We start from the raw sequence: 14441 nt of genomic DNA, 5'->3' as shown, positions 1-14441 counted from the left end.
CAAATGTTTAGCTACAGGTCTTTAAAAACAAAATCTTTCAAAACGATGCATCAACTTTCTATCATGCAGCGTTTCGGTTACTTATAAAGAGAATAACACAATGTGTTCTAGTGTATTCAAACTTTCAAAGATTTAAATGACTTTATAAACCTAAACTCCAACTTAATGCACCCAAATCTAAAAAAATTTGGACAAAAACTCAGGCCAAATGTGTTGAAAACATGCTCCATGTTACCACTTATAATCGCAAATTATTCAAATTTTCAGATATAATTATACAGCTTTTTTTTTTTTCTTTAAATTGCCATGGTTGAACTTTGGCAATCTCAAACAGTTTTTTCATTTTCAATACTTTTTTTTTTTTTTTTTTTTTTTAAATCTTTTCAGTTATGTTCTGGTCCACAAACATAAATCAGATTAAAATATTGAAAGAAAAAATTCTCACGTTTTGTCTTTTTGATTTCACTATTTTAGTCACTAGAAATGGCAAGAAATCAACAAACTAGAGAGTTGACACGTCCAACGGGAAAACTTTTAGAGTAGGCTATTTCAACATTTCGCTTTTATCTGCAGAGACGTTTAAGTTGAGTAAAGTGTTACAAAACACATCAGGTCAAATTTCCTGACTGCGATCTCAGGCTACCACCAGGGTATGAAAGAGAAAAATGGGAGAAATCACAGGTGAAGTGTTTAAAATTACACAGGAGCTGGTAGTTTTTCTTTGGGTGCTTGTGCTGTTGAGTGTTAAAATATGTGCCTTTCTTTAGAAATAATAGTATTTAAAAAAAAAAAAAAACTGAAGGACCCCACCCCCCATTAGAATCAGACAGAGAGGCTGAAACTCATGGAGGGAGGGGGAGGGGTGTGTGTGCGTGTGTGTTTGTGTGTGTCTCAGGGGAGTCAGGACCTCGGCCTTGTGCAAAGAAAAAAAAAAAATAAGAAAAGAAAAAGTTGAACTAACGCCCGATCACACGTTAGCTGTAATGACAAGACGTCAATCACTTAAAGTGCCTGAGTAGCGACAATCAAGATCGAAAAAGAAAAAAAAACAAACAAATCAAAACGACATTATTCAAACAGAGAACAAAATTTAAGTACAATCTCTGAGTGGCTTCAGAGCGACGACTGTATGAAGAAGATGGACGACTCGGCAGCTCCCCGAAAGCAAGAGTCAAAATCTATCAAACACCCCCTGCTGGATGCTTGCAGAATAGCTCCATGTTAGCGAACGCAAAGGGGAGGAGCCAAACAAAAACAATAAAACATCTTTTGATGGACGGTTTCTGTGATTTGAGGTAGTTTTTTTTTTTTTTTGCAGGTGTGCTGGTTCAAATTGTTGTATTTCTGATTTGAATACTTTCGCTCGGAAAGCAGTTGTGAAATAATCTACGATACCCATAGAATCGAAAGCACCAAATAAATGGAAAAAAAAAACATACAGAAGAAGAAACACAGACTTCCTGAGTCCTTGTTCAGTTTAACAGGCCTTCTTTTGGATTAATATATCAAATAATCCGAGGACAAAGCGCTAACATTTGTATATGCTAAATGTCAACGTGTTTGAGTTGTTAGCTTTAAAACAGGAAAAAGAACAGTTTGTAATTCTGGCCAATTTTAAAGAAGTATCAAGCACATTTTTTATATTAGTTTTCTATCAAAGACTAAATATATCAGCTAATATCCGAGTAGAAGGAGACTCGTCGTCCATCTTTCTATACAGTCTGCGGTGCAGAAATATTCAGAAATGCTAATGTTGTACTACTGATGTAAAAATAGATATTTGGAATGCTTCGAACAGACAGAACGTTTTTTTCCCTCACTTCCTTTCATGCCGTTTATGGACTTTGGTAACTGCGAGCGTTTGATAAGGATGCATAGGAATTCTTATTTGCTTCACATGGCAGAACCGCAAGCACACAACACAATACTGACGATACGACGATCGCAAAACCACCGTCTGCATCTGCTGAATAAATACAACTGAATGCGTAACCCTTATAAGAAAGTGTTGAAGAGACTAGATCCCAGTTAGGTGTTTGGTTGATTGAGAAGCGTCCTCGCCCTCTGGGCGGGGGAAGACGTGCACGGCCTGCTCGACACGCAGGTGGATGTAAAATGCGAAATGTCAGGAGGCGACTGGAGAGCTGGGAGCAGCTGAAGCACCACTGCACCCGAGTGAGACGTGAGCTTCAGGCCCGTCCCGTCGCTCATCTCGGAGCGCCGGCTCCCGCCTCGGTGCCTTCTCTTCCCTGCAGCCTCGCTCCCAGCGCTGCCCTTTTTGTAAGCTGAAGCACCTTTTGAAAACAGTTGCAGCCAGACTCAGGCGGTCAGGAGGACAGAGTTTTACAGTGCTGTGTCAACTCCTGAAGACAGTGCGGAACCCTTCTCTACAGGCGGACTACGTGTTAGCTTTCTACGACTGTCAGCTGTTTGCTCATCTCCTTCTGCTAATGATTAATGCTTGGTTAATGGCTGCGCGCAGCATGTTATTACTCTGGTTAGCATTAGCACTCTGCCAGCTACAAGCCACCGTGTTAGTCGGATAAATAGGATGCAGATTGAGTATGTACCCAGGACAGAGTCTCTTTGACGGGGTTAGACGGTGGTGGGAAGTGAGGGGCTGTCCTCCGTCTCCACCTTCTGCTCTGGCGAGCAGCAGAGGAAGAGGCGGCTGCCCAGGTTCTTGAAGGCAAACCGAAAGTACATGAGGTGGCCCATGGCCACAAAGGAGACGGAGATGATGACCAGCAGGCCGAAGGCCTCCGGGTTGGGGGCCAGAATCACCATGATGAAGTGCAGAAGGTCTAAGAGGTAATTCATGGAGTTCTGGACGCCGCTGATCACGCCACGCTCCGACTCGATCACATTCTCCTGGATGAGCTGGGTCACCGTCAGGTCGAAAGACCAGAGGCCTGCGGGACACAGATCAGCAGTCACCTCAGGGTTTTACAGCCACTTTAACACAAAACTCAGAACTGCAAGGCGCCTGACAGTGGAAAATATCTATGGATGTTATTGGCATCAAAGGTTGCAAATATGGCTCTGATATCCAATGCAGATTCAGAGAGGTCATATGACACAGTTTGACTTGCTGGAGTCACTGTCAGAAAGTCCTGTCGAGGAACAATTTTATAACCCCTAAGAAAGGAAGTGAACCGCACAATAAAGTAGACACACATTCATGAACTCTAAATTCCTTTAAATCAATCAGCGTTACAGTCTGGACTTTGTTCTAGTACACCGCTCCCTTTAACCAAAACCCAGAGGGACCACAGATCAAGAAGAAAAGCTTCACTCACCAACTCTAGCAGCAATGACGCCAGCAAACAGCAGGCTAACAGACATGTAGGACTGCAGAGGGGGCAGCTCCGGGGCGGGGGGGTCCGTGGTGATATTCCCACTCAGGATGCCGGTGAGGCTGCCGCTGGCCTCGGGCAGGGTCTTCTCCGGGTTCAGGTGGGTGTAGAGGTCCTGGAAGGGCGAGACGCTGAGGTCGAAGGGGCTCCCGGGGACGAAGACGGACACCACGCACATCATGAGGCAGGACAGCTGGGCCACGCCGGAGATGAAGCCCGTGCGGATCAGGCCGCACTTCTTGCGGATCCAGGTGAAGGCCACCGTGCCGCAGATGCCCGACACGGCAGAGGCGCCCATCAGCAGGCTGAGCACCGAGCCGTTGAGGCCCTGCGTGTAGGCGTAGCCCGTAGTGATGCAGTCGAAGCCCAGCACCGTCATGTAGAGGAAGGCCAGCGACATTCCGGCGAAGAAGATGTTCTGGTTGTAGTAGGCCACCCAGCCGGCCTTCAGGGTGCGCAGCGGCTCGCTCACTTGGTAGCAGCAGCTACTCTTTTTGGGGGTGTCGGGTTTGGTCACCACAGAGGATTCGTTCATTAGCGGCTGAGACGACTCCTCGGGACTCTGGCCGTTCTCCAACTCTGCAAAAGCACAGAATTACACAGACTGACTCCAAAATAGCCACGACTCTCACACCCTTATGAAGTCGATGGCTTATTCTCCCCGCTGAGCTCCAGGATGTATCGTTACCTCCAACGGGGCTGAGCTGCTTGAGCTCCTGCTGCTGCTCCTTCTGCCCGGCTTTGGAGGCCAGTGCCGGCGTCTTCTGGTAGACCTTCCACAGCAGCGCGTACTCCAGACACATGGAGCACAGGTTCCAGCCGGCGATGAAGCCGCAGCCGATGAAGTGCGAGCCAAAGGCCATAATCTGGCCGACCAGCATGGGAGCCAGGATGTTGGTCAGCTGGTCGATAATCCGCACTGTGGCGTTCATGTCTGTTTGGCACGAGAAGACGGAGAAGCATTATCGATCTCTGCACAACTGATGGAACACTGAGTGAAATAATATAATCACAGTCAGACTCTATATGGATCCATTATTTTGTATCAATTCCACAACTAAAAGAAATATTTCATAATGCTCCAGATACAGACTTGAATACGCTGAATAAAACATTATAGCAGCAGATGAAATGTGAAAATGTTGTATTTCTCCCCACCAGCTTACAAAAACCATTCAGATACTTCCCTTGTCTGTTCTCCGCTGAGGGTTACAGAGTTCAGTGGGCACTGAGTGCTCTGCATCATGTGAGTAAATCTTTTAAAAAGCTTATTACAAGCAGTGAAAAACTGCAGGAGCATAAAAGGTATAAAAGTGACAGTGAGTCACCGTCCGCGGCGCAAAGTCCTCCTTCACTTTGCAGATGTGATAAAGGGGCACGTGAGGCCTACTTTCATATACTGATCAACACTGACCTGCCAACTTGCTACTGTCCTGGCCGGCCACCACCACCACCCAGTCCCTCTGGATGGTGATGGACATGGCTGTGCTGGCCAGGTTGGCGATGTTGGCAATGGTGATGACCAGGATGTAGCAGGTTGTCTGAAAAACACAGAAAAAAGTATTTTTCCATCATGTGTGTCGTTTTCTAGTAGGGGGGGAAAAAATGACCCAAAACAGGAACAGGTGCGTCCTACTTATTCTGTGTTTGTGGGGCTATACTACATGTCTGTGGTCCAACACAGTTTGAGGAGGGGGAAGAATGTTAAACTCGAAAATCCTCCACATATTTTAAGGATTACGATGCGGTTTTACCTCGAAGGTTATAACAGAATCAGAGTTAACGTTGTAAAGTGATTAGTGATGGTTAAGATTAGCCGAGGGGTGAGGCAGTGGATAAATTGGCCCCATAAGTGATGCTGGACAAACTTGAGTGTATCCAGCAGCTTGTTTAAAAGTCTTTGTACGACCAACACATGTCTGGGTTCCAAAAACAATCACTCCACATGTTTTGGGGTCCTCTGGCCCAGGCACCTAAGCTTCATCAGCAATGTTGTCCAGACATGATTCTGAGCGTACATCAGGGTAAACTGAGCCCCAGATAAGAGTCTGTTGCAAACATCTGGGCCATAAGCCAAAGCTCGACCTGTCCAGGACACCCTGACATATCTGCTGCTGCACATCTTACTTTATTGCCAGCCAAGCAACATTAGGGGTCCAGAGGTAAGCTGGCAGATTTGGAAGCAAACAAAAGTGCTAAATCAAGTAAATTGTTGCATTTCTTTCTGGTTTCAGGAGGAAAAGTAACCACATGTGATTTTTAGACATATCCAAGTAAACCAATTGCATAAAAAGTCATCTTCAATAAAAATGTTCAACACTGATCTCTTTCAAAAAAAAAGGGTGTAAACACATTTCCTCCACATAATCCATCATGACTCTGCAAGGCAAGATACACAACTACACAAGGGATACTATGAACAGAAACCCCCTGATAGGATAAGACACATACACAGATCACAGGAGACTGAAGCACCTTTCACCTATTTATTCACTCATTGACAATTATTTATATATTTACATGCAGTTTTTTTGGGCTCTTTCCACAACTAAAACTGCAAAGTGAGATTTAGTATCTAAACAGAGATAAGAGCTAAAATTGATGACACACACTAACTTTCCTCACAAAGAGGCCAAGAAGCACTGCTGCATGTTATACAAACAAAAGCCTATTGACTGTTTCTTAAAGAAAATCTATAAATTTAAGTAAGAATGAAAGAGCCAATGGAGCATTGAGCATGTGACTTGAAATAAAGCGGCAGCACATGCATGATGGCAGCTTAATCAAACATGGAGTGTTTTCTGTTGGTGTGTTTGCACATTGTAACACAGCTGCTCTGGACAGAGCAGCAACAAAAAGGCTTCAACAAGCCCGGCCACATTTCTATCTGTGTGTCATGTGACCGGCCTTGAATAACCTGCTGACTGCACAGCCTTCGAAAAGACACTCAATCTCCTGTTCCACCGGGCCCTCGGCCCCTCTCCAGCTACACCGGCCCTCCCTCTCAAATTCTAAAAGTCCCCTAGGAACCAACAGGCAGCATCTAAACTATTTGCCCGGCAGTCCTGATTTGGTGTTTTAGCCAGACAGCCCGGCTCAACCAGTCTGCTGTTAATGATGGGAATCTGTCCGGTTTAACATTCAGCATCTGAGCCCCAGTCAGCTGCAGGAAGAGGTCCAGGCTTTTACAGCTCCTGTGAAGTCGCATAGCTCAACAAGTGTAAACAAGCCTCAAACTGAGCACTGGTCCAAAAGCCCCCAACCCACAACAGGTCACTGCGGACATGACTCTATTATTATCTCTCATGTTTTCGTTGCTTTTGATGGGAAAAACACAATTCCAACGCATTTTAATGTCAGTAAAATGTAACTGTGGGACAATCAAAGGTCTTCCAGAAGTGAAGTCAACACTCAGTTCAAGTAGCGATACGGGCGTATATCAGCTTCAGTCCCAGGGTCAACGCTCACAGAAAGAAGATAAAATGAAGTGCTCAGAGAGAAAATCGCCATGAAAGCAGCAGCAGTGGTGTGAGGACAGCACCAGAGAGAAGATCTTACCAGAAGCCAGCCATTGTAAAGCTGCACAAGCTGTTCTTTGAACTGGAAAACGACCATCAGGAGGACCCCGCACACGATGACACAACTGTTCTGGACAAGCAGCGAAGTCTGGGCCACTGTGGAAACGGCACGACCAGCATTAGGGACAGCAGTCTGACCACAGACAACAAGTTTCTGTCTGGAAGTTCATTAGAGATGATTAGAGAGATCATCATTGTCTTTGCCAAATTCCTCCGGATACACATTCCACAATAACTGTATCTATAAGAGTGAAGCAGGGAGACAGGACACGTCCATTTTTATAATCACATCAGCTCAGCTATGTGTGCTCTCACACAAATGATATAAAAAAAACAACAAAAAAAAACACACACCTTTGAGCCTGGGGTTCCTGTCCACCCAGTCCCCGATGATGGCCCCCAGCAGGAGCACGGAGCCGGCCACCACCAGCCCGTACACAGCCGACAGCAGCAGGCTGTTCCCGTACAGCTCCACCAGGAAAACAGCCACGGCAAAGCCCCACATTCGATCACCCTGCAAATCCAAGATGATTATTTATAGGCTGGACAGATGCTTGATACGAGCCTTCCTGACAGGGACTTCTAGGAACAAAAAACAAGCGCTCGCTCCATCATGACGTCTGAAAACCAAACACCCTTTTCTCACTTTGGAGCTATTTGTACAGAGTCCTATTGTGTGGTGAGTTACAAACACAAAACATGTGATTTTTGAATGCTGATGATAGATGTAGTAACGTGCTCAGTAACAATGACACACTGACGGTCAGTCTTACATGCAGCCTGTCATCATGATCCACAGGCACCATTTTAACAATATGATGGAGTGTTGTTTAACCCTGCTATTGTCTTCCTATTTTCAACACGCTCTTAAAGCATGAGGTGTGAGGTGATGAGCACATCTTTTCGTTTCTGCGCATTTACTTATTCTTGGCTTATAAGCTTAGGAACCTAATTGTGAATGCAAAAAAAAAAAAAAAAAAAAAAAAAACACTAGGAGGTATTTCACTATAGTTATCATCAGCGGTATAATATCAGACTACTTATGATCATTTAACAAATATAGTGTAATAATTTTGATTATCATTATGGGGGAGGTCAAAGAGTTACGTTTGGAAAAAAGGGACAACAGTTGCGTTTAATAAACAATATTTTCTATTAATTATACAGCAGTGATATTGGCTGACTTACCCATGTTGACAGAGCATGGCCCATGTAAATAAGAAATTTAGCCGAAGTGAAGAAGTCCTCGATGGATTCTAGTGAGAAAACACGTTTGTTTGTTTTTTTAATTAAGCGTTAAAATCCAGATGTTATATGGGAAATGTGAAGCAGATAATAACTCACCACGGCATGTCTTCTTAGGTCCAGAATTATCCATTTTAAAGCAGTCCAAAAGGCAAAACGCAGAAGGGATATATTGACTTTAGCTCGATGCTAGCTCCTCTATTGTAAAGTGACAGGAGCGAGCTGCAGCTGCATCCACAAACAGAACCAGGCACGGCGCTTCTCCTCTTTCCTCCCCTCCAAACTTAGCTAGCACTGTAGCTGAAGTTGGAAAGAAATGATAACTGGCCCGAAGCGGCCGGTCGAGGCGATATATGTGAGAATTGGAGCCGCGGGAGGGCTGCTGCCTGTCGCTGTGTGCGCCACGCTCGGTTCTGCTGCGTCTATTTACCTCCCGCCTCCAATAGTCGAGGGTCACGTGAGGACATGGGAGCGACGACAAACCGCTCCCCTCCGCGCGCGCGCTCACACAAAAAGCTCTTGTCATTGTTTCACAATATCTCACATAAAGCCCTCGAGCCCTGTTTACCTGCTGCAGAACCGCACACCTGCCCTGCAAAGAAACCACACACCGACAACCTCCGCACAAAGATCTGAAATCTTCTAATTCTGGAGAAGGAGTTTTAGATTCAGGATCATTTTTAAAGATTATCAATCAGTCTTCATCCGTGGGCCATGGGATCAATATATATGTATTAATATCTCCATCACATGAAATGCTGTTCCATGTTACCTTATAATTTGTCTTCTGTGGCCAGTTTATCTACTTTTTTCCATCCATCATCCATACATACACCACCTGCCACTTATCCTGTGCAGGGTCATAGAAAGCTGGGAACCAATCCCAGCTAATTATGGGCAAGGGCAGAACACACCTGGACAGGTATCGAGTCCATCACAGTGCAGCAAACACACAGACAGACAGCCACACACACTCAAGGTCACTCCTAGGGGCAATTTAGGGTCACCTGTTAAACACACCTGCGTGCCTTTGGACTGCATGAGGGAAAAACTACTTTCTGTCACTTTAAATTGATGCACAAAATGAACAGGACATGCAATTTCATTATATGTAACATATAATTACATTAAAGCAATTCAGTTCAATTACGTTCAAATACAAGTGCCTTCCCACCTTCACGATTGTCACCACAATGCTTAACCACACTTCATTTATAAGATATTATTATGTGAATATGTCACTTGTAAATGCGTTTAATTTTCAGTTGTGTATTATTATAGTTGCCACTGATTATTTTTCTGATATGTGAATATGGGTGCATACATATAAATGTTTTGCCACTATATCTAAGTGATCCTATGTATTCATATTTCTATTGAATGTTTTCAAAAATAGAAAAGGAAAAAAATCCACATAATCTGAAGATACTTGGCAATAAAAGTCTTTATGGTTCTGATTACATATCCAGCCTCACTCGGCTGTTCATGGATTTTTTTCTGAAACAGTGAATAACCAACTTTTAATTCTTTACATCTTGTTTATAATTTTTACTCATTGCGGGGGTCATCTGCTGGGCCCTCTGTTGGGCCAGTTTTGGCCTGCTGGTCATTTGTTCAACACCCCTGGATCGATTTACTCTTCACACTTTACCCTTAGATCGCTTTACTCATCAAATCAGGACATTCTCAATTGTATAGAAATATTAAACAGGCCTATAAAACGTATTGATGTGCTGAAGACAATGAAAATAAACAGGGAAAGATGCATTGATACTGCTGCATCACAGTGTTTGCAGAACTTTACTCATACCGTCCCTTTAGATTTGACATTACTTATTATCTAAGTTAATGTACATGACTTAGAACAGGAGAGCATTGACACTTGTACATGTTGCAATGATAAACAGCAAAAGCGCAATCAAATGCATACCGGCAGACAAGACACAATGACAGTCTTAAAGATGTATGCCAGTGCAAAATACAACAAGTTACTGAAATTTGAAGGGTCTTTTTCTTGAAAAATCTGAAGTCTGGGCTGCAGGAGTGTTTCTCTTTGGGCAGACGTTGATGAAATATTTGATTTCTGCATCTTGATTCATGTATATTTCCACAAACTCAGCGCCACCACATGGCTGTAGTGGTAATGCTGCGTTAAACTCCTTGGGAACAGTGACCCTTTTCGCAGACCGGTTTTGGCCCACAGACCTCATGTTTAACCCCCTTGATTCAGAAAGATAAAATATTATCTGTATAATGTTCTACTCAACATCCTAAATGTTGCATATGCAATAGTGGAGGTATGAAAAAAATTATAGTATTAGTCATACAATTCAGGGTAATTTCATGAGCATTTCATTTTACTTATTAGTACAATTCACACCATCCTTTGATTTGTATAAAGTCATGAATCACCATTGAAAACACATTATGAATTAGTATTCTAACCTCCTAATTTATAAATTACTTGTATTAATAATAACAAGCTTAAGATTGTATTAGTTTTAGCAATTATAAATATGCTAATGTATTAAATAAACTATTAATTGAGTAAAATGTGATTAAAACAGAAACTTCTTACTCTAACAGTAACTTTAATTGAAAGCAATGCATTCGCACTTGCATCGAAATATCCATTACTTTTTACTTCTGTATTTATGTAATTTGTCATAACGTGTTTATTTCAAGCCATAACTAATATCAGTAAATACATATCTGCTATGAAGGAAAGTACAAAGGGTTGCATTTGCCTTTAAGGCGTATCGTCTTTGTCTCCATGCAGGAGCTGATGTGACAGACCATCTGTCACATCAGCACAGTGCAAAACCTGGAATCACCTGTTAAACCAACCATCATTTCTTATTTTAATGACTACTAAAAATTTTTTAAAAAAGAATGAAAAAATGAGTCAGAACATGAAAACTCCATATGAGAGGAGCCTGGATTCATTCTCCTTCACCCCTGTAAAATGTCACCCGTGTGTAATAATTGTGCATGCTCATTGTTTATTGGAGGGTTTTCCCTCTGTGGATTTTGCATGTTCTCCCTGTGATGACTTTAGATTCCTCATGGCTGAGGATTTCAGTGCAGGTGTTCAGGCGATCACTGCAGGCTGTGGCCTGCCTGCACCCACAGTCGGCTGCAGTGGGCCACAGACCCCAAGACCCAGACTTCTTTCGGAGATAGATGGATGAATGGAGTTCTTTTTGTTTGAGATCCATTTTAGACAGCGATGTGACAGCATACAGGGAAATGTGGTTTTTGCTGTACAGGTAATAAAAGCACATTAATGATAGATGTTACTTTTATTGTAAGGAGCAACAGATTTATTTTCCATTTCACATATTTCTACCTTCAAACATTCTGCTACTATTTCACTTGTAGTTTGAGATTGTTTTTTTTTTTTTTTTTAAATTCTTTGGTAAAGTGGCAGATTTCCGTAGTTAATTCGTAACTGGATGTTCCTGTTGTGATGGCACACAAATGAATCTTCGAAAGGTTTTAGTGAATCTTGCATCAGGCCTGTGGAGCTGTTTACCGAGAGCCCAGGTGCAGAGCAGTTTGACGGTAAACGGTAAATATTGTGCACATGGCACACATTTGGATGACTTGCATTTGTGCAGCTATGTCAACAGAACACAATCGCAACTGTAATTACGGGTTGCATGGATGAGCGCTCCCTGGCCTGCATCCATAAAGAGTGATCAACACTCAGGGAGCACATAGATAGAGCTTTTTGTTACAGCGGTGGTCTATAAAGTGATAAACCCCTGTTTTTATCTAGTGGATTTTTTTAGGACTGTGACAAATACTACACGCACTCGTTCTGCAGTGACCTCAAACAGTTCTCCTGAAGTGTCTCATGGGTGTTTTTTTTAAATAGTTTTGGTGGTCAGACCGCACAAACACTACAGTCTGACCATTCCCGCCCTGCAGCATTTTGAAAGCTCCACCTGACAACAAATATGCACTCCATCAAGGTCCGAAACCTCCTCCGGCACTGAGGGCAGGGAACTCACAAACAGACGAAAACCAGCCGATCACAGACGCAGACGTGTCCAGACACAGCTTCCTGCCTCTCTGTGGGTCATTTTTCGTTGTAGTCTGGTTCATCAGGTTTATCTACAACCTGTGATCTCAGCTTAACGTGAGTATTTTAGGTGGTAAAACAGCTAAGCCTGGGTTGTGCAATGGTTTTGTTACTTTTGGGAGGAAATAAGATAGTATTAAAAGTTACAGATTTAAATATATGCAATGCAGACATACTGAAACTATAAAATAAGTCACAACATGACTCCATCGGGATGATCGCAGTGTTTGCACCAGCACCCAACAAATGGTATTCAGTTGAAGACATTATTTTATATGAAAATACAAGACATGAGTTCATCCTTCAGCCAAAAAGCTTTACTGAGCATGAAACAAATGCAAGTATAGTTATTTATATGATTTTAAACGTATGAGAATCAACCACTTTGAAAAACACTGACCTGGATGAAATCGGGGGTGGGGTACGTTGAGCAGCGGGTGGCTCGGATCTCTCTCTTTGTGCACATCTTTCACCCATTTAGCGTTGACTTGTTCAATCCAAAACATTACTCATTACATCACTCATACATCATTTGGATTTTCTCAACTGTAATATTTATATTTCCACCCTTTTCAGATTATTTTAATAGATAAGCTACAAAAATCTGCTTTTATTTTTTTTTACCTATTTGTTTAGAAGATATTCCCATCAATGATAGTGTAATGGAACCTGGAATACATTAGAAATGAGCGTTTCCTGCTTCTTAACGACAATTGTGGCATGAACAGAAAGAAGGTCACCCTTTCCTTCAGTCAAATCACCAAAACACATCTTCACCCTCCCCCACCTGCATTTCTATAGCAGCTGAGCGTCGAGGGGCTGCTGAGCTGAACATGCTGGACTCGTCCAGCTGACTCATTGATCCTTTATCTGACTGAGGTTTGTGCAAGTCACAATCTGCGGCCCCAGTTCTGCCCCTGCTCAGCTCTTTATCTCCATATGCTCGTATTGGGCCCTTCCATCTGCGAGGAGATAAAACAAAATGTGTGTGAAACATGAGAAAAACAGAAAGAGCAGAAAAACATCTTTGTTTGTGTATTTATCCAGGCTTGGCGAGCAAACAGGTCGAGGCACAGCCCTGCCTCGTGCTTGCAGGTTGGCTCAAAAGATTCATCGCTGTTTGGGGAAAAGATAGGCGCTGCGACTCTGACTGTGCAGCGCTGATTGTTGAAAAGGTTTTCTAAAACCACTGAAATTGAGTCATAAATGCGGTAAAACTGCAGTCTCTGAAGTGGAACCGTTTTTGTGCTTTTGTTTCAGGAAAGCTTTGAGTTTACATGGAAACGTTTCGGAAATGATGGAGGTAGCATGTAGGCCCACTAGTGGGTGCTGTTGTTTGTGTGATCAAACCTTACACACACGCAAGCAGTTATTATTGTTATTGTACATCGACTTGCATGTTTGCAGAACTATTTACCAAGGCCATGGTGCGCATGTGCAGCAGCAGAGTTTTTACTTGAAATGCTGTTATGTGAACGGAGCCTAAATCTTGTTTGTTCCTAAAGTAGATGGCTTCATTAAGGAAAAAAAAACTAATAGAAACACACAATTTCTTGAGGCCAAAGGTGAAAATTAATATAAAAATATCTGCGTATGGTTAACCTTGCCTCAATACATTATAGAGTATAAACCAGGGGGAGCTAATGCAGTATCCCCAGGGCCCTGATGAACCCAGTGACCTGCTGTAGAGATTGAGGTCAAGACATGGTCGGTCACAGTTTTAAAATCCAGTTGTTCATGAAAAAATTAATGAGAAACAATTCTTTTAATGATTTGATACCCATGAAGTAGCATTCAGACTTAAAGAAGTTGAACCGATGATGATTTTGGCAAAACAAATTACTTACATATCTAACTTATCATTTCACACGTCATTCGGTGCTCATGTTTTTTTGTTTTTTGTAAATACAATTATCGCTTTGGTAAGGTTAACTTCACGTTTAGTTAATTCTGCTAGTTTTTAAAGCTTTACAGAAGACAGTGCCAAGCAATTAAATCGATTGTCAGTGATCATAGTTTTGGTCCAAGGTGTAAATATTTTGCTTACATCATGCATCTTGGTAAATACGTGATCATCACAGAGTACACAGCAATAATTAACGGGCATAATCACAGTTCATCCAAGAAACATGAGATTAGTTGATGTCCATATCTTATTTGTGCCCACAGGCCCTG

The 14441-nt window shown here is 42.6% G+C and overlaps 1 protein-coding gene across 1 annotated transcript; it reads right to left on the bottom strand.

Annotated features, from left to right (window-relative positions):
• Positions 1-205: 205 nt before the first annotated feature.
• slc40a1 (solute carrier family 40 member 1) lies at positions 206-8584 on the bottom strand. Its single transcript, XM_030111834.1, has 8 exons — positions 8279-8584; positions 8123-8190; positions 7289-7448; positions 6915-7030; positions 4771-4897; positions 4045-4290; positions 3300-3935; positions 206-2912 (listed from the first exon to the last, which is right to left on the bottom strand). Exons 1-8 carry the CDS (start codon positions 8310-8312, stop codon positions 2596-2598), a joined length of 1704 nt encoding a protein of 567 aa, XP_029967694.1. The 5' UTR covers positions 8313-8584; the 3' UTR covers positions 206-2595.
• Between the last annotated feature and the right edge of the window lie 5857 nt (positions 8585-14441).

Source organism: Salarias fasciatus, chromosome 16, assembly GCF_902148845.1.
Source record: "Salarias fasciatus chromosome 16, fSalaFa1.1, whole genome shotgun sequence".
Taxonomy (NCBI): domain Eukaryota; kingdom Metazoa; phylum Chordata; class Actinopteri; order Blenniiformes; family Blenniidae; genus Salarias; species Salarias fasciatus.
Note: the sequence above shows the minus strand (reverse complement) of the source record. Positions and strands in the feature narration are given on the sequence as shown.

Bases quoted from the DNA above. Each gene is read 5' to 3' on its own strand.
- slc40a1 (XM_030111834.1), bottom strand. From the start codon at position 8,312: ATGGATAATTCTGGACCTAAGAAGACATGCCGTG. The intron at 4,898-6,914 runs GTAAGATCTTCT...TGTGTTTTTCAG, and splicing joins TTTACAATGGCTGGCTTCTG to ACAACCTGCTACATCCTGGT. The intron at 2,913-3,299 runs GTGAGTGAAGCT...TGTGTCCCGCAG, and splicing joins CGTCATTGCTGCTAGAGTTG to GCCTCTGGTCTTTCGACCTG.